The following is a 22,908-nucleotide window of genomic DNA, read 5'->3' as shown; positions in this document are numbered from 1 at the left end:
ATATATGTCAGACAGTTTACTGTATGTTTAATGTACTCGTGAGGTGAAGCATCATAATTATAACTGCTCAACAACACATTGTGAATTCTGGATTTTTCTTTTTTTCCCCTCTCCAGTTCCCGGGGCTCCACCAAGGCGGGTTGAGGTGGAGGTCCTCAACTCCACAGCGCTCAAGGTGATGTGGCGTTCATTAACGCCAGGCAAGCAGAACGGTCAGATCCGTGGCTACCAGGTTCACTATGTCCGTGTAGAGAATGGTGAATCACGGGGCCTACCCCTCATCAAGGATGTCATGCTTGCCGACGCCCAGGTACGACTATCTCAGAGTTTTCCCACTTTTAGTTAGTCACTGTAGAAAAAATTGCATAATAGAGTGCATAATAACCTTGGACTTTGCACAGCTTGTCTTTTTCTTTCTCATGCAGACTGTAATTTTTGTACTTAATTCAAATAGATGTAGCTGTGCAAACATCCCAGGTGTGTTGGGGGCAGTATGGGCACTATTCCTGCTTGGATTTCATTTCAAATTGCCGTAATTGTAATCTTCCTTTTTGCCTGAGCTCACTACAAGAACCATAATCAAAGCTTCCCTCGTCTTTTCTCCTTTCCTCTACATGTAGCGGCTGTTATTAACGAAATGCCTGCTTTATTGCAACATTTGCCATGAAAAATATTTGACTGCGTGCTTCTCTCAAATGCAGACATTCAAAGTACACATTGATTTTTGGTGCTCTGCGCCCAAGGGGAGGGGTAAAATTGTCATGAAAATATGTAATCAAAGATAAGCTTCAACTGCAATGGATATCTTTTTTTCCTTTTTCTTTTTCTTTTTCTTTTTACAAGAACTGCTGTCAGCACAGGTCTGTGAGAAGCCTGGCAAAGCAACACTTTTCTACCTATTAGTTATTGCCCAAATGGAAAGGAAAAAAAGAAATGTTGTTACCAATGTCTAACATATTGGGAAGGAATAACGCAGAACCAATCCTTTATGTGAATGAAGGATTCCTTTAAAACCAAAAGCTCGAACAACCTACATTATATCATCCACATTGACGCACACGATAAATAGTCCAAGGAAAATATTGTTATAGTCCTACATTTTTTCTTTATTCCGACATTTTTATATTGAGACCGTCAAAAGCTGCTTCTCAATGTCATTTTTGCCTGGAGTGCTGAGTGAAAGGCCTCCGGGCCCACTACTAGACCGTTACAACTCAGGCTCACCACTCTTAAGCTTCAAGCAGCTTCAAGCAGCTTTTCTTCTCCTGACCTCCCAAAAACCAGTGATCTATTTTTGCTCTCCACCTTCTGCTCACAATATTTCTAATACCCCTGCTTTTCACAATCCCATTTCTCTCCCATCTTCTTTTCCCCCCTCTTTCTTTAAAAAAAAATATTACTGTCTCTCTCCTCTCTCCCCTGCACTCTCCTCTTTGGCGGGGGGGGTTAGTGGGAAACGGACGATACAGCTGAATATGTGAGTACGAAGTTTCAACTGAGTGCTTTTGTGTGCCTCAAACGGTGGCTATTGGATCAACCTTGTTAGATTCACAAGTTGGACAACCCCTCCAATTTCTTTTCATGATGTTTGGATAACAAAGTGGCGTGGCGTCCCACTAAGAGAAAAAGAGCTCATTTCTGTTGCCCGTCACCTCTTGTAAAAGACCGGCTGATGCAGTAGCCACCGGCTCATGTGAACTGGAATGCTCATATACTTCTATCTTGCTGTGTGAGTAAACTGTGTTGTGTCTTGTGCTTTGGTTGTGGTGTGTATATTTTGTTTGTAATTAGTATTTTTTATTATTTTTTGGTTCATTTTTGTGTTTTAGATTTTTATTACCTATACTGTCATTTTTTGATGTGGTGACTTATTATTATTGTCTTGTGTTCAGTTGTTTAATATGTATTGAGAATGCAGTGTTTGACCTCTACAACCTTTTGTATATCTTCATTACATCTCCCTTTAGTGATTCACATATTTCCCAATAAACCGCACGCTTGTTTTCCAGCTGAGATTTTAAACATCTGTCTCTCTGAGTAGACGAATACCATGTCAAGAGTAAGACAGTACTTATGGGTCATTTACCTTTATTGACTTCCCTCATCCCTTTGCCAACCAGACTGTTAAAAACCTCATTCTGCATTCGTTCAAACCTCCTCCTTTGAAAGATTCATTAGAATTGATCGGAAACCTCTCTTTGAAGAGGACTCAAGGAAACTTAATAGCTTGAGTAAAAACTGCCAGCAAAAGGCCAGGATGTATTCAGCATGCATTTATCAAAGTTAAGTTGTTGATTGGGTATTGCTAAAGGAATAAAAAGAGGGCTTCTTTCCATTTGCATATATAATGTCCCTGCTCCACCTCGGCAGCTCTAAGGATTTAAGTAATGGAGTGGTCTCCCGTTAAACAGAGGGAAACATTACATTAAAACATGCCTCATGGAATGAATAAAGAAGACCAGACTCTTTGATTAACATTCATCGTTGGGCACAAAGTGGGGTCAAATCATGAAAAATTCAAAACACATTTTGACATTTTCTTGTTCCTCTTCTCTCTCACGTCTCTCGTAGGAAATGGTCATCGGAGGCCTCAAGCCAGACACGACTTACTCCATCACGGTGGCAGCATACACCACCAAGGGGGATGGAGCCCGGAGCAAACCCAAACTGGTGGTGACCAAAGGGGCAGGTCGGTACAGAGAAGAGTCACTTGTTTGCAGGTTTGGTCAGGGACCCGCTGTTAATGGAGCTGTATAGGTTAACGTTCGCTTTGAAAGGGCGCTTTGCCCGGAGGGCTCCACATCTGTTACATCTGGATTCTGCTGTTTCTGTGTTTGAGCAACAATACTGAAATCACCCTGGTGCATTTACTTGTTGTTGGAAAACCAGACATGATTAACTGCAAGGACTCATGAAATCAAGTTAATTACAAGGTTTCGTAGAAGGCACATCTCAGGTTGAGAGCTCCGCTTTAGACGTACATGACATTGAGTTAACAGCCTTTTCATTCGCTGGGTTTTATGTGAGACACATCTGAGACTAAGTGAATGTTGGCTTACATCAATGTTGCTTTTATCATTTTAGTCATGTTCAAGAGACTATCCGAAGATTTTTAAAGATCAAGGGCTTCATTTAAGTTACTTTGAGATTTTTCTGAGAGATTATGACGGCTTGAAACCTGCCGTTGGGTCTTTGGTTTTAGCTGTAGGAATATATGGAAAAAAAAATTGAGGTCGATGTCTCCCTTGTCTACAAAGCCTCATCTTCTTCTGTTATTTATGTATTTTCCTTTTGTAACCACTGGTGGGCACCTAAGGCCAAGAGAGGAGTGGCCTTTTCATGTATCCATCTGTGTCAATTGGATTTGAACGTAGAGTCAACACAGCTGCATAGACACCCACAGGTTTCTTTATACTCACCTACAATTACTCATAGGCTGCGTTTACTATCAGGTACACATGTAATATGCGAGGACCTCTGCTGCGGCGTTGCATACATCAAATACACACATTCTCAACCCAGCATGCCTACACAAATTTCCAAGATCCTGGCAGGTGTGTGTCACCGATATCAAGGATCGTGATGCATCCAAAGGGTTTTGAGTAAGCACTGTCACTCTCTTTATCCTCCCATGGGACTGGCTCTGCGATATTCCAGTCTGTTGCTCTCTATTCGTCTCTCAGAGGGAAAGCCTTTTCTTTCATATGATTATTACTGAAGTGTGAAAAAAGGGGGTTTATGCCAGAGGCCAAGATAAATAGAATAGAGTTCTTTGTGTTCTGAGGGATGCTGGCCTAGTAAATAGCAATGTTCCCGTTTTAAATGAGAAAACATGAATGTTTGAGGTCTGTATCACGCTGTGAACAAAGGAGATTTTTAATATATACACATTTTTTATGTGCTAGAGACAGAGATTATAGATCACTGTTTAAAACAAAAAGAAAATATTTTTATGTTTCCTGATCAGGCGTAACTTTATTGGACAGTTACAAAGCATTTTTACCCTAAAGAATAAAAAAAAAAAAAGAAGTCAAACAACATGAGGAATGCTGGCAAAATCATCACATTTATATTTGTCAAGTATAAACAGCATACAAAACAAACACACATAATGTGTATCTCAGTTGTAATGTGTTTTGCAATATTTAATATAAAAATTTGCTGCGTCCTTTCACATTCAAACAAATGACTTTAATGCTTTAGATATGTGCCATTTTCGGACTCACACAAGTGCCTATAAGTTATGCAATAACTCTTGAAATCCTTCTTTACCAGCAAGCGTGCACTTACGGTGCACAATTGCCTGAAGAAATGAAGATGTCAAAGTTGTTCCTTTTTCTGAAATATAAAAGTCTGAACCCTGCACATCATGACAACGAGCATGTTTTTGTGCCACATCAGTGGTCAAGTCTCTTCATCCTTCCTTTATAGTAAGTTTTATTTCAGAATGTATCTAAACAAACCTGTCCAAGGATTTTGTGCTCTTAAACTGCTGATGTACCAAAGACAAGGAACAAGGAAAACTACATTTTGAGTTAATGAGGAACAACATTTATTCCATAAAGAGAAAAGTCTTTTTATGTGACTTATTAAATCATCCTGACCAATTAGATTTTTCTTTTCTTTTTTTTTTTCCCCGGTCACCAAAGTGAAGGTTATGATGTTCTGAAATCCCCTGCTATCCTAAATGGATCTGAATCTCTTCATATGCGGCTGATTGCAGCATCAATACAATGTTCACTTGTTCAGAAGAAAATATATTTATTGCTCTTTTATAATACTAAAATAAGTAGAACAAGCCATATGAACATACTCCAGCTGAAATTACAGTAATTCACTGTAATATTCAACAGCTGTCAGTCAAGAAAACAAGGAAAAAGCTTTGTGTTATTTGATATTTTTAGACAAGGCCATGTGGGAACAGAGTTTCTCCAATAACAAGCAGGCTACAATAATAAAGGTGAAGGGAAAATGAAGTAAATAAGTAAGTAGGGTTGTGATAACCTTAAAGTTAAGTTAAGTTAAAAAAGTATCTCCCTCTACTGGTATACACTAACCACAGCTTCATTTGTGGGGACCCTGTTTTTTTTTTTTTTTTTGTAGTTGTTGATTTTTTGCAGAGGAATGGAGCACAGGCGAGAGAATATCACATCTGAGATGATTTGATTAAAATTTTCAATATCTAGTTTTGTCCCTTGGATGGTATGTTTGTGTTTACAATATACGTGCATGAGTCTCGAGCACAAGAGAGGGAGTAATGATAAGAAGAACCTGATCTTGGTCAGGCCGTGTGAGTGTCAACAGCAAGCTGTTAATACAGCGGCCTGATGGGAAACGTGCCGAGAGTCCCACCAGGAAGGATTGAGCCAGGGTCGATCCCAGAAATGTACATAGGGGAGGAATGAGCAGGAGGTTAAAAAATGAAAGAGGGAATTGGGCAGAGTGCAAGGGGGGGAAAGTAAAGAAATTACGAAAGAAGAAGCGAGCCTCTGTTGGGGAGCAGGAGGAAGAGAAGAGGAGAACAATCAAGGTGTCCAGAAATCCCAGTTTTACTCATAGACACACACTCATAACACCAATATTCCTGCCTCCTCCTCTCCCTGTTGGGCCCTCTCTGCAGCTGATTGCTTCCTGTCCCCAGTCACCTTCATCATCTCTCATTCACTCATGTTTCATCACCTCACTAGGCCCCTGCTCTCTTACCATCACCCTGTAGCACCATGCACAGCACCAACTATTCCCTGTTCCATCTTTCCTTCCGACACCAATCTGCCAGTTCAGTGGCAGTTCTATCCCTCTCCCCCACAATGCAATAGGTCACAGTTTTGTGGATGTACAAATAAAAGGACTCTGGAAGGTAAATACTACGGCCTGTTGATTTTAGACGGGAAGCAGGAATATGGAGAATGGGAAATACACTTTCGGAATCGTCATAACGTCATTATCTCTGATTCCATTTCCTTGATTAACAACGAGCATGAAGGCAGAGCGGGCTTTTAAATGATACCGAGCCGAAATGTAGTATGTAGCCAAGGAGCATTACGAGCATTCGTCTCACCCAACATGCACCTCCCCGCCCTCCTCCTCCGCCTTTCCATTACAGGCAAAAGCTAAGATGAAAAGCCACCATCTACCCACCCACCCCCATCTTCCTCCAGCTACAGTCTCCAGAAAGAGGACCATTAGCAAACAGAAATGAATATTAAGGGAAGAGGAAGTGGTCTGTGTAGAGTGGATTACTGTGTGTGTGTGTGGTGTGTGTTTCTCACATGTACATATACACAAACCCACTCGTACGATACTAGTCCCCTGAGAGGGAGTCTTGTTGCTTCAGATGTTTTTTTTTTTGTTTTTTTTTATTTCTCCAAATGATTTTAAGTCTACACTGGGAACCAAGCCAAATAGCTCTGGAACAGTGATACAGGGGATGGAGCTGGCGTCACATCAAGACATATACCATCACACACGATCACATACAGTACGCCGTATATACGTGCACAGCAAAGCAGGAGTACTTTACATTGGGTGTAAACAGTCTGGGGAAACGGCTCAAGTGGAGGCCAATTTCCATTTTTGAACTGTTTTAATTCATGTTGTTTGGCAGTTAACCTTGGGGGGGTGTAATAGTGGAGAAAAACTAATTCTTCCATAACTGTGGTGCCAACCTCCAATTTCCAACAATTTGTCAAAGGATTAACATTTTATTTCGTTGTATTATTTTTATGCATTTTTTTTCTCACCAGTTTACACTGGAACAAAATATTTTCCCTTTGGGGATGGATAAATTATTAAAAATTTGTGTTCAGCTCATTCAGCCTTTTAGATGATGCTTAGGAGGCTCCTGCCGCCCGGACCAACCAATTATCTGTAGCCTTGGTTTGCTGACCCAAGTGGCAAACTTTTTCAATCACAAATTAACATGGATCGTCGATCTTCTCACCACTATTGACGTTTCAACCAATCACCACGGTCTAGAAATATATGCTAGTCTCCTTCTGCTTCCCTTTTCTAATAGAAACTTAAGACTCTAAACGATCCTCAGCTCCTGCAGTGCATGTGATGGGGGGGCTTCTTCAAATGCATGTAAGAACTGCATAAAAGTGGGATCTTGTGATCCAAAAGCACATCATATGTGTACAACCTCACCAGTTATTTGCCCGGGAGCTAACTTGTATTTCTGAGAAAGGAAAGCGGTAGAAGATTGAGTTGAGATATAATCTTATTTACAGTGAGATGGAGCTCAAGAGAAAATCAGCCACATTCATTTTGAGACAAAACCTTGACAGCTGTTTGGGAGCTGAGAGGTTCTCTTGACTGCTGTTGCCTCCGTCTCAGTGTTGAGGCTTTAGAAGGAGAGCTCAGATGAAATACATGTCATCTCTAAGAGAAGCAAAACTGGGCCGCTCTGAAGAATGGCGACTTGACCCGACGAGTATATCATCCATTTTACAACAAGAGACAACAGCGGCGAACCACAGTCCTTTGCTGTGACTTTCAGCGATGCTTTGCAGGAGTTGAATGCTTTTGGTTGGATCTGCGACAACATGTATCATGAAATGATAATGAGTCCGGTGACCTCAGTCAGGTATCTGAGCTATGAGGCTCTTGCACATCTCAATGTGATAAACCTGACTTTCCCTGTTGATTACTTGAGTTAAAACTGAAACTGTAGTCAATGTTCCTTTAATATTTATCATAGTCACTGAGAATGCGAGAGTTTCCAGTGATGCAATGATGAAACATTCAAAACCACAGTGCATGAATGTGTCATGAAGCAATTTAAGGGGGAATGGAGGACATGTTTATATATTTATATATATATGATTAAGGTATTTATAACCAATCTCATGAGAAGGATAATTAAATGTTGTCTTTTTCATTTTATGCATAGTAACAACTGCATATAAATATGTAATGTCTTTTTTTTTCTGTACAGTGCCTGGTGCACCCTACCTGTCGGTGGTTCAAGACTCAAAGACCTCCGCTATTGTTCACTGGGATCCTCCAGACCTGACTAATGGCATGGATCTCCAGGGATACCGGCTCCAGTTTGGTCGAAAGGATGTTTCCCCATTGGCCACGCTGGAATTTGCTCCTCAAGAGCGGCAGTACTCTCTGGGCAACATTCACCGAGGGGCCACTTATCTCTTTAAGCTCTCCGCCAACAGCAGAGGCGGCTTCGGAGAAGAGGCTGTGGCCGAACTCGACGTGCCTGAAAATACACCGGGGGGCTACCCGCAAATGAACGAAGGCTCCAACGTGACGTGTTGCTCGGTCCAGCTGTCTTGGTCTCCGCCGGTGCTGGCAGAGAGGAACGGGGTCATCACGGAGTACACTTTGGCCTATAAAGAAGCCGGCACTGGAGAAGCGCCACGGGAACTCCGCTTGCCTCCCACTCTGTTCAGCTACGTGCTCAACAGCCTCAAACCGAACTCTGCATATGATGTGAAAATACGCGCACACACCAGTGTAGGTCCAGGGCCCTACTGCCCGCCTATCCAGTATCGGACGGTGGCCATTGATCCAGCAGGTAGGGCTTTCCTGTTTCTTTCCCAACCCAGTGGCAAGTGGTTGGAAAATTGGTTAAAAAACAATCTGCAACGACACAAAAATGAAAACTGCCCCAGCTTTCAAAAAAATAACTACTCACCCTCAAAAAAGAGGAAAGATGCTGATATTGGTAGTTGAATTGTTTGCCTTGGGATACTCGTTAACCTAAACCAGGTAAAGCGTAAGTCAGTAAGTCATAGTCAGTCATTTTGAGACAGTGGAGGTCAGCCTGAAGTACTAAGGTAAGTGCTGTTTGGTCACTTGGTCAGTCCTTGCAGCCCTTTGAGCACAGTCACGCAGCTAATGCCATCACACCCCAGTTTTCAAACAAGGTAGGACCTCAGTCAAATCCAGTCACTGAGTGTTTTTGGACTATTTAAATACAAGAAGAATCCAATTTTCATTTGACTTTGCGTTTTTGTTTTTAATTATTATTTTGTTTAATTTTATTTATGTTTATTTTATTCTATTTTGGGAGATAATGCTCCTTTCCTGTGCCGAAGCTTCCTTCCCGTTTGTCCCCGTCCCCTAGCAGGACAGCCTATGGCATGACATCCCACAGATGCACTGCTGAGGACAGTTGGCATGCTTTGTTTTGAGTCTGTCTCTGTGCCTGTGTGGCAGCGTGTTGGCAGTGCCAACTCAAACTCACTAACCGTGTAAGAACAGTTGACATTTGGTCTGCATAAATTGTTTGGCACTACCCACAACGGCTAGCCAAAGGTTACACCCTCGTGCTCCATGGGTCTGTTGTTCATGAGTCTTACGTGCTGTGTGTCTTAACCAATGGCATCGCCCTTCTCACAGCCAATCACTGTTCACCGTTGCGTTCACTCTCCAACCCAGAGGAATGTTGCAGGGGAAGAACCACTTTTGTTTTTTTTCTGAAAAAAGTTCTTCATTTATTTCTCTTTTCCTGGTCTGCTCTGTTTTCATCTATTTATCCCTTTCACTTACTCTTTGTTTTTTTCCCCTTTTCTTTTTTCTTTTCATGCATTTGTCTACTCCAGATGTCCCCAAAAATTTCACTCTGAAGTGGGCCACCGAATCGACAGTTGTCCTCGCTTGGAAGTTTTCTGAAGGCAGATCTCCATACAAATGCACGGTGAGTTTAGGTTTGGTGACAGAAGATCAAATAAAGTAATGCAAAAAATGTCATCTAAGTCATGTTTGGAATTAAAAGCATTCTTAAAGTCTATGTCACTTTTGTAACTGATTTATTTGCTGTGCATTTTTCATAAAAATGTACCTGTCTTATTTAAAATAAAAGTCTATTCCTCCATCTATATGCGGATCCAGTCTCCTTTCACTGTAACTTCTGAAACATTCGTTGAACTCCAGATTGAGTACCTTCGTCAGAAGATGGATGTGGACGCCAGGCAGATGAGGGCGTTCATCACAGGGCTGAGGCACAACACCACTTATGACTTCAAGGTTACTTGTCAAGAAAGCATCCACGGTGGGCCGCGGCATCGTGTGGTGGCCAGAACTGCGCCACTGCTCTTGGTCAAGAAACCCAAACTTGACCTGTACGGTGATGCGGAGAACAGGTTCACGATGTCCTTCCCACCAGTCAACAGCAAGGATGTCAAGTGAGTATAGACAAATATGGCCTCTGGAGACGCCGTCTAAATCATAATGAAGTGATGACAAGGACAACTGCAAATGTTGGCCATGACGGAGTAATTAGTAAAACTGAAATGCAAAAATTATTTTTTTTATTAATTTATTTTTTCCCTACAGTACACACATGTCCTGGCTGTTATTGAAATCTCAGTATTCAGTCCAGTTCTGTAAGGCTTTATTTACCCTTGAATGGAAATTACATTGCCAGATTAATATTGCAAGTTAAATTAAAACAATGTAAACAGAAGTAAGCTTAGGTACTGGATCTCCTGTGGCAAAGATTGCTTTTAGGTGTGTGCAGACAAGGATCGCTTGTGCTCGGTCAATCATTGGCCTCTCAGTCCCGCCTGCCCAACCTTTCTCTCACCAGGAAGTCCTGGCACGGATTCCACAATGACAAAGTTGTCCATCACGACCCGGACCTCTTGTTGCTTTATCACAACAGGCTTTGGCTGGGCAGGGTGAAGCGATTGCAGGTCGGCTCCTCACAATCAAACAAGAAACTAGGCTTATGCAATCCCCGACACGCTCCAAGCAGGCTCCAGATTTGATAAGTAGTCCAGGTGCAGGTCCCCGTCCTGCCTGCTCTTTGCAAGCTTAGCCTCAGCACATTCCAGAGGTTTCACCCTGGCTATCTGTTGCACTCCTGCAGGTTTCTGTATACTTTCCTGCAGATACCCAAATATCATCTCCTTTCCTCCCTCCTCCTGTGGAGACATGGGCGAGAGTGAGACTGAGAGTGAGAGACCCCCGGAGTGCCGTTTAAAGATTTAACAATAATTTGACTTGAATCTCGAGGAAAGCTTAACGATCATAGTCTATTATTTATAATAAATACAGATTTTTTTTTTTTTTAAAAAGGGAAGTCTTAATATTGAGAAAACCCAAATCATCGCTAGGGTAAATTCCCTCACCACAACAGCCGGTTAGAGACAGTAGAGACGTCGAGGCTTGTGCATTGGTAGGAAGTCTGCAGATTGCTGAGGAATTTTCATCACTTTTACACTCTTGACACACCATACAAGACCTCACAACCTGTACACAAAATAAATAAAGGTTAAATAAGATATTTATTCTGTGATTCCTAATTTTGTTGGTGCTGCTTTTTCAGGCACTTCTATGTGGTTGTGGTTCCTCTCAAGACGACGTCAGGAGAAGTTAAAAACCTGAAGAGCCCCGATGAGACTGATATGGACGAGGTAGGATGGTTTACAAACGATGGCTTTGAGCTCAAACTGGCATCTTTTTAGGGCATTCGGACATTATGAAAACACGTCATGTGTATCTCGTAGCAAGCAGAAACCTTTAGTTTCCTCCCTGAAAACACATGTTAGTGGTTTAAAAGGGTTTTATTTGCTAGCTGTATTGTGAAGACATGTACCTGAACGCAGACCGAAGTGGATCTCCACGATGATAATGTGTCCCCAGAAGAATGCAGAGGAGAGAATTCAACCGTCTCTCTTCCCATGGCCAGGGGTCACCTTGAAAGCCAAATCCACACAGCAGTGATCCCAATTGGATTTAGGATTACAAACATTACCTCTGCTTAGTGCTCGCCTCTAACTGGGGGCTTCCATTTCTTTCTTTTAACATAATTTGGACAGCTTTTTATACATATATGCTGTTTTCCCTCATTGATTCCAACCAGTTTACTGAAAGCAATCAAGTTCTTGACACTAAAATTGAACTTATTTATAACGTATTTACAGGTCTAATTGACAGCATCTAAAGTGCAAAGTGCAGCTTGTTTTATTGGTGGAGATGAGCGGTTCCAATACCTGTGTTGGATATGGATTTGAAAGATTCTGCCTTTTATTTTCTTAAAAGTTTTTTAATCTGTTTTGGGTCAGTGTTGTAACTTGGTCAGTTGTTCGTCAAGATTAATTGCATCTAAAAGATGCCTGAATTTATTTTAAATTTGTAGAAATTGCATTAATAGATAAATGAGCAAAAACAGGCAACACAACAAGTCAACGAAACCCTTGTATGTTGAGCAGCTGTTGCGAGAGGTGATCCCAAAGCGTCGCTCACGCCGTCAGCTGGCTCAGCTGGACCAGATGAAGCCCTACATCACAGCGTGCTTCAGGCAGCTGCCCCCCATCTTCACAGTGGGATCGGACCCCCACCACAGCAGCTGCGTGACCAAGAACCTTGAACCCAGTCAGCAGTACGTCTTCTTCCTGCTCGCTGAACTCAATGCCACTGCGGGGGTGAGTTTATCATCCAGCTCAACTCACACTTGCACTTTGTCACGGTGGATTTTATATTTCAGTTCTCCTCATATTATTGTGCTCCACTTCAGTGTCCGTCATGCATTCCACTTCTCCCAGTATAGTTTTGCTCAAATCGCTTTCATATAAACATTTGTGTACAGTTTAGGTTGGTTAGCCAAGTCTGTACTTGACTGCAGTTCACTGAACTCTGCTCAGCTCCTGCATTTATCACATCAGGATCTATATTATGTCTTATGCTCCGTTTCTTTTTTTCATAGAAAATGTTTGCAACCAGCCCCTACACAGACACGCTGACGACCCCCGGGCCGGAGTTGGCCCCTCTCCCAGTGGAGACTGGTGATGGACTTATATGGGTGGTGGGCCCAGTCCTGGCCGTGGTCTTCATCATCTGCATCGTCATTGCTATTCTCTTATATAAAAAGTAAGTTGGATTTAGAATAATGGATTATTCTTCCTTTTTTTTTTGCGATCGTGTGTTATTGTTATTATATATATAAATGTTATTGGACCAATATTTAGATTCAAGAATGCAAAATGAAACTGTTCAACCTCAAATGACTGAAAATAGCTGAAAATAGCTTATATAAACCAGTAGTTTGTGGTAACTTCCCAAAAGATGTTTTAATTATATAATTTAGCTGATAAATAAATGGTAACACAGAAGAAGCGCTATTTACGAAGACATGAATATCTTGCCTTGAATGACTGCTCTCTGCCTCATTAACAGCGCTGCAGAGCTTTAACAACAGTAAAACATTTTTATTTCCTGTTACATTCATGATTTTTCTCCTTATCCAGTATTAAGATTTTCTTGTCATTTGATGTTGAAAGTTAGGGTATTGGGATACGGGTAATATTTTCATGTTTGCATGTCAAGAAGCATGCTGAACCAGGGACATAGTTGGTTTTCATTGCAGCATGATATTGAAAGACCCAGTTCATTGTTGCATGTAAATGTGAAAGAGACGGTTGAGGATAGTGAGCTGGTTAGAGAAAAGAGAGATGATGAGATTCTTTGAGATGATGCTCAGCAACTCCACTACCAGTCGGTACCAATTTCTATTCATGAAAATCTTTATTTTAAAGAATATTTTTCAATCTTACCCTGTAAGATAATTAAAGGGTCATTTTGGTCTCTTTTTTCCTCTCAATAAATACTAGTCTCCCAGTCGTACTTATATTAAAGGAGCAGGAGCATACAATTGTGTGAAAAATAAAGTACACCCTCATTTAGTTCTAAGGTTTATGTATCAGGACATTTGTGTGATGAACTTTAACATTAGGGTTAAAGTTGTATGAACTAAAATCAAATGAACTTGAGGTAAATGAACTGTAACATTTGGGTTAAAGTTCCTACGGTCTGAGACGTCCAGTCCTGATTTGCAGCTGTCTTGGATGGTTTCTGCTTGTGAAAAACCTTCCCCACATCAAATTATGAACTCATTGTCATTTAAACCCTTCTTTTATAAGATTTTTCAGTTATTTTGTATAGACCTTTTTTGTAAAACTTGGGAATTGGGCTTGGGAATAATGTCTTCTTCTCAGGTCAAAAGAGCACGCTGAAGCAGGGATGTAGTTAGTACTGATTAAGAGAGATGGCAAGGATATTTGTTAAAAACAATAATAAATGAATAAATAAACATCAGCAACATGTGCAGGGACTTCTTCTCTAAGATCATTGCTGATGCATTTCCTCTTCAGCATTATGTTAACACATACCCGAATTGTCCAAAGCAGCAAAATGCCCAAATCTCTTCTATAGATGTTCTCACATATGCTGATGATTAATGAATTAAGTGCATCACCTTGAACTCTTAATTCCTAAGGAAGCAGTAAGGTTGTAGGTTTTTACTCATTACTGATACATTTTGGCTCATGTTTTTGAAATCCAGTGTAATATGAGATGTGTTTTGTTCATCTGATGTCGTATTTACCTAATTCTTTTCTTCTCGTATTGTGATTGTGATGCACAAAAACCTCTGCGAGATGGTGTACTTTGTTTTTCCACTAGTGTATTTATGTCAGATCATTATATAATGCTCTTTGCAGTTGGTCGTATCCATTAGCTCCAGTGAATGCAAATCAGAACGGAGTGCTATGTGTGAGAGGTAGTCCCCACATACCTGGCAGAGGAAACCCCTGAATTATTTAAATGGGGCCAAGGCTGAAGTGTGCAACACTAGTGCAGCGTGCTACTTTCAGATGATCCCTCGCTGTCTAACCTTACCTTACCTCCGTCTTGGTGGTTAGGGAGAGTAACATCTCTCCTTGGATCTCTCTTCTTTTTTTTTTCTCTCTTCTCTTTCTCTCCTCCTCACTCTCCCACCTGTCCGTGAACTCTCCCTGGTGAATAGTATTTCCCGGGTCTGCCCTTGGCCCTGACATTCCCCTGACATTCCCCTGACATTCCCCTTTCCTGTCCGTATCTGCATCCTCGTGCACACACACCTAGACACTAAGACACACAAACACACTCATACTCACAAATGCATGTGCTTACTTGCACATTTCATTCAATACTTACTCATTCTCACCTAGAGACACACGGGCACACACCTCCTCCAAATATTAATGAGCTTTATCTCGCTTTTTTTGCGAGCCCACTAGTGACCCCTGTGAATTTGAAACTGCTCTCGATTGATTTTTCTCTTTTCTTGCCTCCCCCTCTCCCTTTTCTCCTTGTGTGTTGTATTTCTACCATCTTTATATATTTATTTGGCTCCAATTGCTTTCTTTGGGAACAGCAAACCAGACAGGTAAGGTGTAGTTATCTTTAGATAAAGTGTGTTTCACAGGGGAAGTCAAGATAGCCTGTGTCAACATAAATAATTAGTAGGAAGGATTGTTTAGCCTGCTTATGACGACATTCACACATTTGGGGGGTTTGATTTGGTCTCAGTGTTTCCTAACTTGCTGAGCTGCCAGTTTGTGGGAAGTGTTTAGTTTTAGCGGGTTAATGAGAGCTGGAAATGTTTCATTGGATGATTTGCTTACAAAACTTCTTCTTTTGTTATTTGTTGTACGTCTTCCCCTACTCTCTGCTCTGTGTTTGTCTTAATCTCCAGCCGCAAGAGGAAAGAATCGGAACCGCGTGCGAAATGTCTGCTAAATAATGCAGACATTACACCCCACCACCCCACAGACCCCGTGGAGATGAGACGCATAAATTTCCAAACTCCAGGTACAAGACAACTATTGTATATTTATCGTGGGTGTTTTATTTTTATTGAGAAGATTTTATGAATGTAGTAATATTGTATTTCAGACACTTAACCTCGCATGACAAAGTTCTGAAGAAGCCTTGAAAACTTGTCCATATTTGGATCTTGTAAAGCTATTTTTAAAAACCATCATATCCATTCCATCTTTTTGGGTTTGCAGCACATTTTCATGCAATCAAGTTGTTTCTGTAATGTTTCATGACATGTCTGCACCTGTAGACAGGTATTTTGGTCCATTCCTCAGGAGCAAACCCATCTAGCTGTCTCAGGTTTGAAGGGTTTCTTCTCCAGACCAAATGTTTCAGCTTTTTCCATTGACGTTATGGATTTAGATCAGGGCTCATAGAAGGGGCCCTTCACAAAAGGCCCTTCACTAATCCGTTTTGTCTCATCTGTCTAAAGGACAGATGAAACGAAGCCTTCTGGCTTTGTGGCTTGTCAATATGCATTTTATGATTTACTTTCAACACTGTTCGGTTGTCCACACCATCAGGGATAGATGGTGCGTTGTGACACTTGTACACGGTCTTTGTGTTCACCTTGAATCTCCTTGGAAGTTGTTCTGGGCTCTTTAGTTACCCTTCGTAGAATCCATCCATTTGTCATCAGTTTTCCTATTACGGCCACATCCAGGGAGATTGCCGACAGCGCCATGGACGCTAACGTCAGCTGTAGATGGCGTTCAGTGTGGTGAACACCACGATACCAAACAGCACCCTTTAAATCGTCAGTTTGACTGACAAACTCAAGTTTAGTGCATCACTACAGTCAAATTATTATTATATATATTATATGTCTTTTTTAGGGCGACCAACTAATGTAATTTAATCTTTGTTTTTAAAATGATTCTTTTAAACCACAATTTGAAAGCTGACAGAACTTTCTTTAGTCAATATATAATAAATGATTATTTATTTTTACTTTGTCAGTTTTAAGTTATTTGAGTGACTATTGTAGGTTTTGGGTTCCTTACTGGAAAAGTAATGGAACATATTTGTCTATATACTGTAACTAGGGCTGTTCGATTTTGCCCAAAAATAAAATCTCGATTTTTTTCTCTCAAAATCCGATTTTCGATTACGATTACGATTATTTTGTGAATTGACAAAAGGCAAAGAAATGATTTCAAATATGCTGTTTTTTTATTGAACATTTGCCCCATTGGGCTTTAAGTGCAAACTTTGCTCTTATTAAACCAAAAATGAATGAATAAAGTGCAAAACTCTGTAAAATAAGTTGAAAAAAAGTTTTAAAAAATATAATAAAATATAAAGTTTTATCTCTGAAAAAAAAATCAGCAAATCAGCACTTGCAAACATACAGTAAGTTATATTTCCAATTAAATAAAACAAGACATTTTCTAATTAATACCTGCACTTGTCGCAGGTATTGAGAGGTATTTCCATCAATCATTAATATGGTATCAATCATTAATATGTGTGCAGACAAGGTAAAAAAAATAAATAAAATAAAAAATAAAAAAAACGATTTTACGATTTTCACGTTTTAACATCGTTCTAATTACATAATCGCGATTACGATTTAAAATCGATGAATCGAACAGCCCTAACTGTAACATATATAATAATTTTGGGACACTTTTACTTCATGAGTTCATAACCACATTTATCCCCATTTATGTCTCCATGTAACAATTGTTGTTATGTTCGTATTGTGCCATCGACGGATAGCAAATCATCTGAGATGTTGTCTATTTCTGGACTGGATACAAACCCTGTTTTGCTCTCCCGGGTTTACATGCTCTCACTTTTGTCTTTCGTTGCCTCTGATGTTCATCCAAACTAAAGTCTGGTGTTAGCGACAGAGCACATTACATCATGTCCACATTCTCTCAGGCTTCTGCGGCTAAAGCTCGTCTGACATCTTCCTTCTTTCCTTCATGCCGACCCATTTTTCTGACAGACCCATCGGTCTGTCTTTCTGCTCAGAAGCCTCCTGTGATTTGGCTACAATAGCTACAGTTCGTTGCGGTTCATCTGAGCCACAGTTGAAAGAAGTTCAGTTTTTTTTTGTTTTTTGAGTTTTTTTGTTTTGCACAGCCCCATTGTTCATTTCTCATTGTGCATTACCAGCTATGATTTGCAAACATGCAAAATGTGCAGGCAATGTGGATGATCGGCGTGGATGTTTCAGAATCTGATTCTTCCGGTGGGTTTTATGTGACACGAGAGAAACACCTGCATTATGACAAACTTGTACTCTTGCTCAAATGGCATTTCTCTAACCTCCTCCAGAAAACTTGGAGAAGAGGGGGATATTCTCCGGAGACTGGGAAGAGAAATAAAAAAGCTTCACCCGGCTTAGTTTCTGTTCATTTCTGTCAAGTCTTGTTCTTCTCCCTCTCCCCTTGATTTCTGCCACCTTAGTTTTCTTTCAGCCACCCATCTGTCGTTCACAGCCAGTCTCCCCAGCATCAAAAGGCTCAGATTTCAAAATAGAGCATTTCTCCTCGGCTTCTTCTGGGAGGCTGGGCATGCCCGAGTTTGTTTCTTTGAGCAAAAGGGACTTCTATGCATCAGAGAGGAGAGATTCCTGGACAAAAGGAGAAGGCCAAACCTGCTTTAACATATAAATGTGGGTCTTTTCTTTTCTTTCATTGTCCTTATCTTTGAAGTAGCGCTCTCAGTAATTGTTTACTCACACAATTACCATTTTAATGATTGTTTGTTTTGTTTTCAACGCTTTCCACCTTGGCACCAAGTGTCCTGCTTTCCCATACATAACAGAGGCTCCTGCTACAATCCCTTGTCCTCTTTTTTTTACACAGCGTTCACCAGTGCTTGTAAAGGCGTCTCTTTATACATGACAAGTATTCTCATTCTGCCGCATTGCCATTCGGCCACAGGAACGGGTACCGTTGCTATCTCTGCACCCTGGAAATTTGATTTGAATGGACATTTTATCCCAATTAACTGGGCCGGTGAACATTTGTGAACATCGCCATCAGCTAATAGTGATCATTGTTTAAATGAGCATACTCCCAGCGCAGTTATCCAGTGCCTCTCCAATCCCGAGAACATATGCCGCATCGGCTATGCGTGCTCAGTGACCCCTCCTGCCGAGGAACTCGAAATTTATTTTTGATTAGATTTCCAATGAGCAGTTTGTGTGTGTTTGTGTGTGTTTACAGTGTGTATGTGTGCATGTTTGTGCATTTGAGCTGTAAACCCTGAAGGTAACGTGACAAGCTCACAATGACATCCCCAAACTCCTCAGGCCAGAGAGTGTCTAGTTTTGTCATTATCTTCATCTGAGCCTCAGGTTTAATTGACAAATGGGGTCAAAGTAACGATGCAGCACAGCTCGGTGGATATCATCTGTATATCTTCAACCTTGTCACTTTTTCTTGGTTATTTAAATTTCTGCCCTTTGTCTGTATTCCTACTCATCCCCATGTGGTCGAAATGCTTGTAATAGAAATGATCAGGATCAGGATTGTTGCTTAAAACTGGTTAAGTCTGCTTTTACTATGGGTAAACACGGGATTTCAGACTACATCTCTTCTGCTGACTAATACTGCTTCTTGGAAATGGGATGGGACAATCATATTATACTCAACCTGAAGATTGAGATAAACAAAACTAAGCTGTCCTGCAAACACAGCGAATGAAGAAAAAGTAAGATGGATTCCAGATGAGCGCTGTCCACATATATTTGTCCACCTATGTCATTAGACTACTACCAACATCTCTGACACAATCCCTTTTAATATTAAAATAATATAATATATATTATTATTATTATTATAAAAGAATATATCCCGCTCCCCCAGTAATCTGTCTTTTTGTCCCTGGGCAAGACACTTTACCCTCCTTGCCTCCAGTGAGGGCATCGCTGGTGTGTGAATGTTGTGTGGATGTTCTGCTGGTGGTCGGAGAGGCCGTCGGTGCAGATCGACTGCCACGTTTCCGTCAGTCTGCCCCAGAGCTACACATGTAGCTTACCATAACCAAGTATGAATGGAGTCAATGAATAATTCTAATTAAAAACATTTAAATAAAATAGCATAGATTTGTTATGCAATGAAATGTTGTTTTTCGGCTTCTATATCCAGCAAAAAAACTAAAGCGATACTGGCCCCAAAGTGAGCACTTGGAGTGTCTTGAAAAACGTGACATAAATCTAATCCATTATTATTATTATTATTATTATAATTATTATTATTATTATTATTATTGTATTGATTGGATAGAGAAACTGTAGCGGTGTGTTCGGCTGCTCTGGTGCTGTACACTCAGCTTTTACTGTGTGTTGATGCTTGAGAATATCAGTTAAGCATTAGTGTGAGGCTCTGGTCGCCGCCAGAGAATTTTGACAACTTCCTGCTGCAGGCTTCTTCTACATGACTGACACAGTTAGCAGAGCCAGGCAGGGGACTTTTTAATTGCTTGGATGACAGGCAGTTGTTTTTGTTTTACATTTCCGAAAATTTCATATGACCCTTGTTTGCCAACACTCAGGGTCTTTCTGGTCAACAAAACACGGAGCGTCTCCACCTAGTGGTACGGACTGGTAACTACATCTAATTCACAGTGCTTTTTTTTCCCCCCAAATAGTACATTGCAAAACTTGATTTTTTTTAAATAATTTCATATATTCTTAATCATAAACATCTCTATTAATAATGTTTTAAACTTTATTGAAAGGATTTTGCTGAGTCTCAAGGTTTGACCTTTCAAGTAATTTGCTTTCATTCTGCCCATGTCTGCTTTTCATTTTTTACCTACCAATACAACATTGTTTGCAACATGCCCTACCTCAGAGGTGTCCAAAGTTGGTCCTCGAGGGCTGCTAACCCTAACCCTGCAGGTTTTAGGTGTTTCCCTGCTTCAGCAAACCCCGATACAAATGACATGTGTCATCAACAGACTTGTGCAGACCTTGATGACAAGCTGATGAAGACCATTCATTAGAATCAGGTGTGTTGATGCGAGGAGATACCCAAAACATTTAGGACAGCAAACATTTCCTCACAGATGCCATTAAACACTCCCCAAGACACCAGCTAGTCACTCACGTGTGTCAGCAACCTAAGTGTTTCTCCTGATTGCAGCGACGGTTGTAACATCCGTGGCCTCCTCCTCACGCTTGTGTTGGATTACGCTCACACAGACACACACACCACCCTTGAACATAAACACAATCAGACATGCCTGTACCCCCTCCCTGCTGGGATGAATGACGTTTGGAAACAGGGGATCAGAGTGCCACCCGCTAGGCTTAATTAGTCATTGTCACTAATCAATTAGGTAGAGAGGGATGTTCAGCACTTTCATCCTTTTGCTCTAGCTTGACGCTGCTGCCGTAATGTCTCAATTCTCAAGATGTCTTGGAAATGTACACTCACCAAACGCTTCGCACATTTCCATAGCGGCGTTTCTGCCGCATCTGAGAGCGGGCTAGAAGTTTGCAGGGGAACCAAGGCTTTTCTTCACTTCAGATCTTTTCTCCATTGCCCGACTGTGTCACTTATCCCTTCAGCAGATCAGCAAAGTAACAGATCCTCAACAGAACGGAATCAACATCATTTCTTATCGCAAAACAACACCGTTAAACTGATTTCCTATCAGCCCTTGCCTCCATTTAATAGACCTTTAATAGGTTGCATTCCTCAACTACATGTACGGCTATCGTAGATGCAGCTGACCTTTGTTCCTAAACAGCTGGGCAGACGTGAGTCAGCAAGGACGTAGTATCAGCTGGCTGTGGCCTCCAGAGAGCCTCTCCTCCTGGGGAGATAAGGTTTGGAGTTATGGCTTCAGTCCTCGGAGCTCAGACTCCCGTCATCTGTGTCTCCACAGCTGTCAGCCAGGAATGCAGACACTTTTCTCCACCTCTTTTACTCCCAGTGTCTTAGCAACTAGACGCAGAAAAGGAAACCTTCGACTGATAGTTTTCTCGGGCAAATGTAAGCTGGTTTTCCCCCTTTCTCTGTCCTCTCAGTGGACCCTTCAAAAAGCCAACACATAGCAAATCAATTTTCTTATCCCTGATCTGAGGACTTGGCAGAAGGGGGTTGTCCGTTGGAGCAGCAGAGGTGGACACCCTTTGCCAGCCAAGCTACTTATCGCTGTGGTATTAGCGTTTGGATTTTGAAGTCTGGTCAGCCGTTGAAGGGTTTTCTGACTTATCATTATTATTATTATTAATATTACTATCATCTCTGACAGACCTGGCTTGAACACCATAATTAAGGCCACCCTGAGATAACTAGGGGTAATCACCAAAGGAATTCAATATTGCTGCTGTGCTTTATTTCATGACCATTTATGATTTGACACCTTTTGTTCAGGTTTCATTGCCTTTTCTGTTGCATTACAGCGTTTTGAACCCACTTTCTCCTATGTTTGCTGTTCTTTACAGATTCTGGACTAAGCAGTCCTCAGAGTGAAGCAGATTTTGACTATGAAAGTTAGTTTCTATGCTTTAAGAATTTTGCACCAGCTTGTCAAAGAATAAATGTGTGTGTGTGTGAGTGTGAATAGGTGTGTGTGGGAGTGTCTGTGTTGGAATTTTATTTTATTTTTTTCAGCGCCGCTTGCAAATGCATAACTTGCATTTTTTTCACCCGATGCAGAGAAACGTAATCACTAATATTATTGGTTCTCCCTGGCATACTGGACTTTATTTATTTATTTTTCCTTAATAATTGGATGCCTGTCACAGTGTTCACTTGGGCTGTTGGCTGTGCATTAATCCACCATGCATAAATAATCTGTACAATCACTTCTGATGATGCATAGATGCTTTAAAGGTGTTTCACAAGAGCACAATCTGTGTTATTTCTCTTTCTTTTTTTTCCCCCTCTCACCTCCTTATTGTTATGTTCCCTCCTCCTCTTTCACCGCCGATGCTCCATTTCTACTCTCAACCAACAGGGTCTTTTCTGTGCGCTGAGATAACGAGCAGAATTAATTAAAACAGTGCCAAACAAGGGCTTGACATTTGATTCCCCCTCCTCCTGCAGAAGAATCATCCAAGAGAAAAGCTGACTTTCTGGTTTTCCTTTTTCCTCCCTTTTTCTCCCCTCTTGATTTTCTTTTCTTACCCACAGACAGACTTCCTCCCTTTTATATGGAAATATGCAACAACATAAATAGGCTTTTGGAGCAACTGGCTTGGCTTATCAAAGGGAATCGTTTTATTTTTTTTGACGCATCAGCTGCAGATTTGGAGATTGGAAATGTGTAATTAAACGTGAGTCTGTATTTCTACGTTCACTGATCATGCCGATGATTGCAGAGTCTGCGAGAAGG

The 22,908-nt window shown here is 41.0% G+C and overlaps 1 protein-coding gene across 7 annotated transcripts in view; it reads left to right on the top strand.

Annotated features, from left to right (window-relative positions):
* The window catches only part of ptprsa (protein tyrosine phosphatase receptor type Sa), a 228,068-nt gene that overhangs the window by 174,914 nt on the left and 30,246 nt on the right, over positions 1–22,908 (top strand). For 2 of the 7 annotated variants that reach the window (XM_061738512.1, XM_061738511.1), the window contains 11 exons: positions 117–310; positions 1,451–1,477; positions 2,572–2,689; positions 7,937–8,530; positions 9,561–9,655; positions 9,892–10,142; positions 11,288–11,375; positions 12,174–12,386; positions 12,668–12,831; positions 15,476–15,591; positions 22,016–22,063. In XM_061738512.1, the coding sequence (XP_061594496.1) occupies positions 117–310; positions 1,451–1,477; positions 2,572–2,689; positions 7,937–8,530; positions 9,561–9,655; positions 9,892–10,142; positions 11,288–11,375; positions 12,174–12,386; positions 12,668–12,831; positions 15,476–15,591; positions 22,016–22,063 (1,908 nt within the window). The remainder of the gene's footprint in view (positions 1–116; positions 311–1,450; positions 1,478–2,571; positions 2,690–7,936; positions 8,531–9,560; positions 9,656–9,891; positions 10,143–11,287; positions 11,376–12,173; positions 12,387–12,667; positions 12,832–15,475; positions 15,592–22,015; positions 22,064–22,908) is intronic. The other 5 variants (XM_061738513.1, XM_061738514.1, XM_061738516.1 and 2 more) reach the window with 5 other exon arrangements.

Source organism: Cololabis saira, chromosome 13 (genome assembly GCF_033807715.1).
Source record: "Cololabis saira isolate AMF1-May2022 chromosome 13, fColSai1.1, whole genome shotgun sequence".
Classification (NCBI taxonomy): Eukaryota; Metazoa; Chordata; class Actinopteri; order Beloniformes; family Belonidae; genus Cololabis; species Cololabis saira.
The sequence above is the reverse complement of the archived record's forward strand: the minus strand, read 5'-3'. Positions and strand labels throughout refer to the sequence as shown.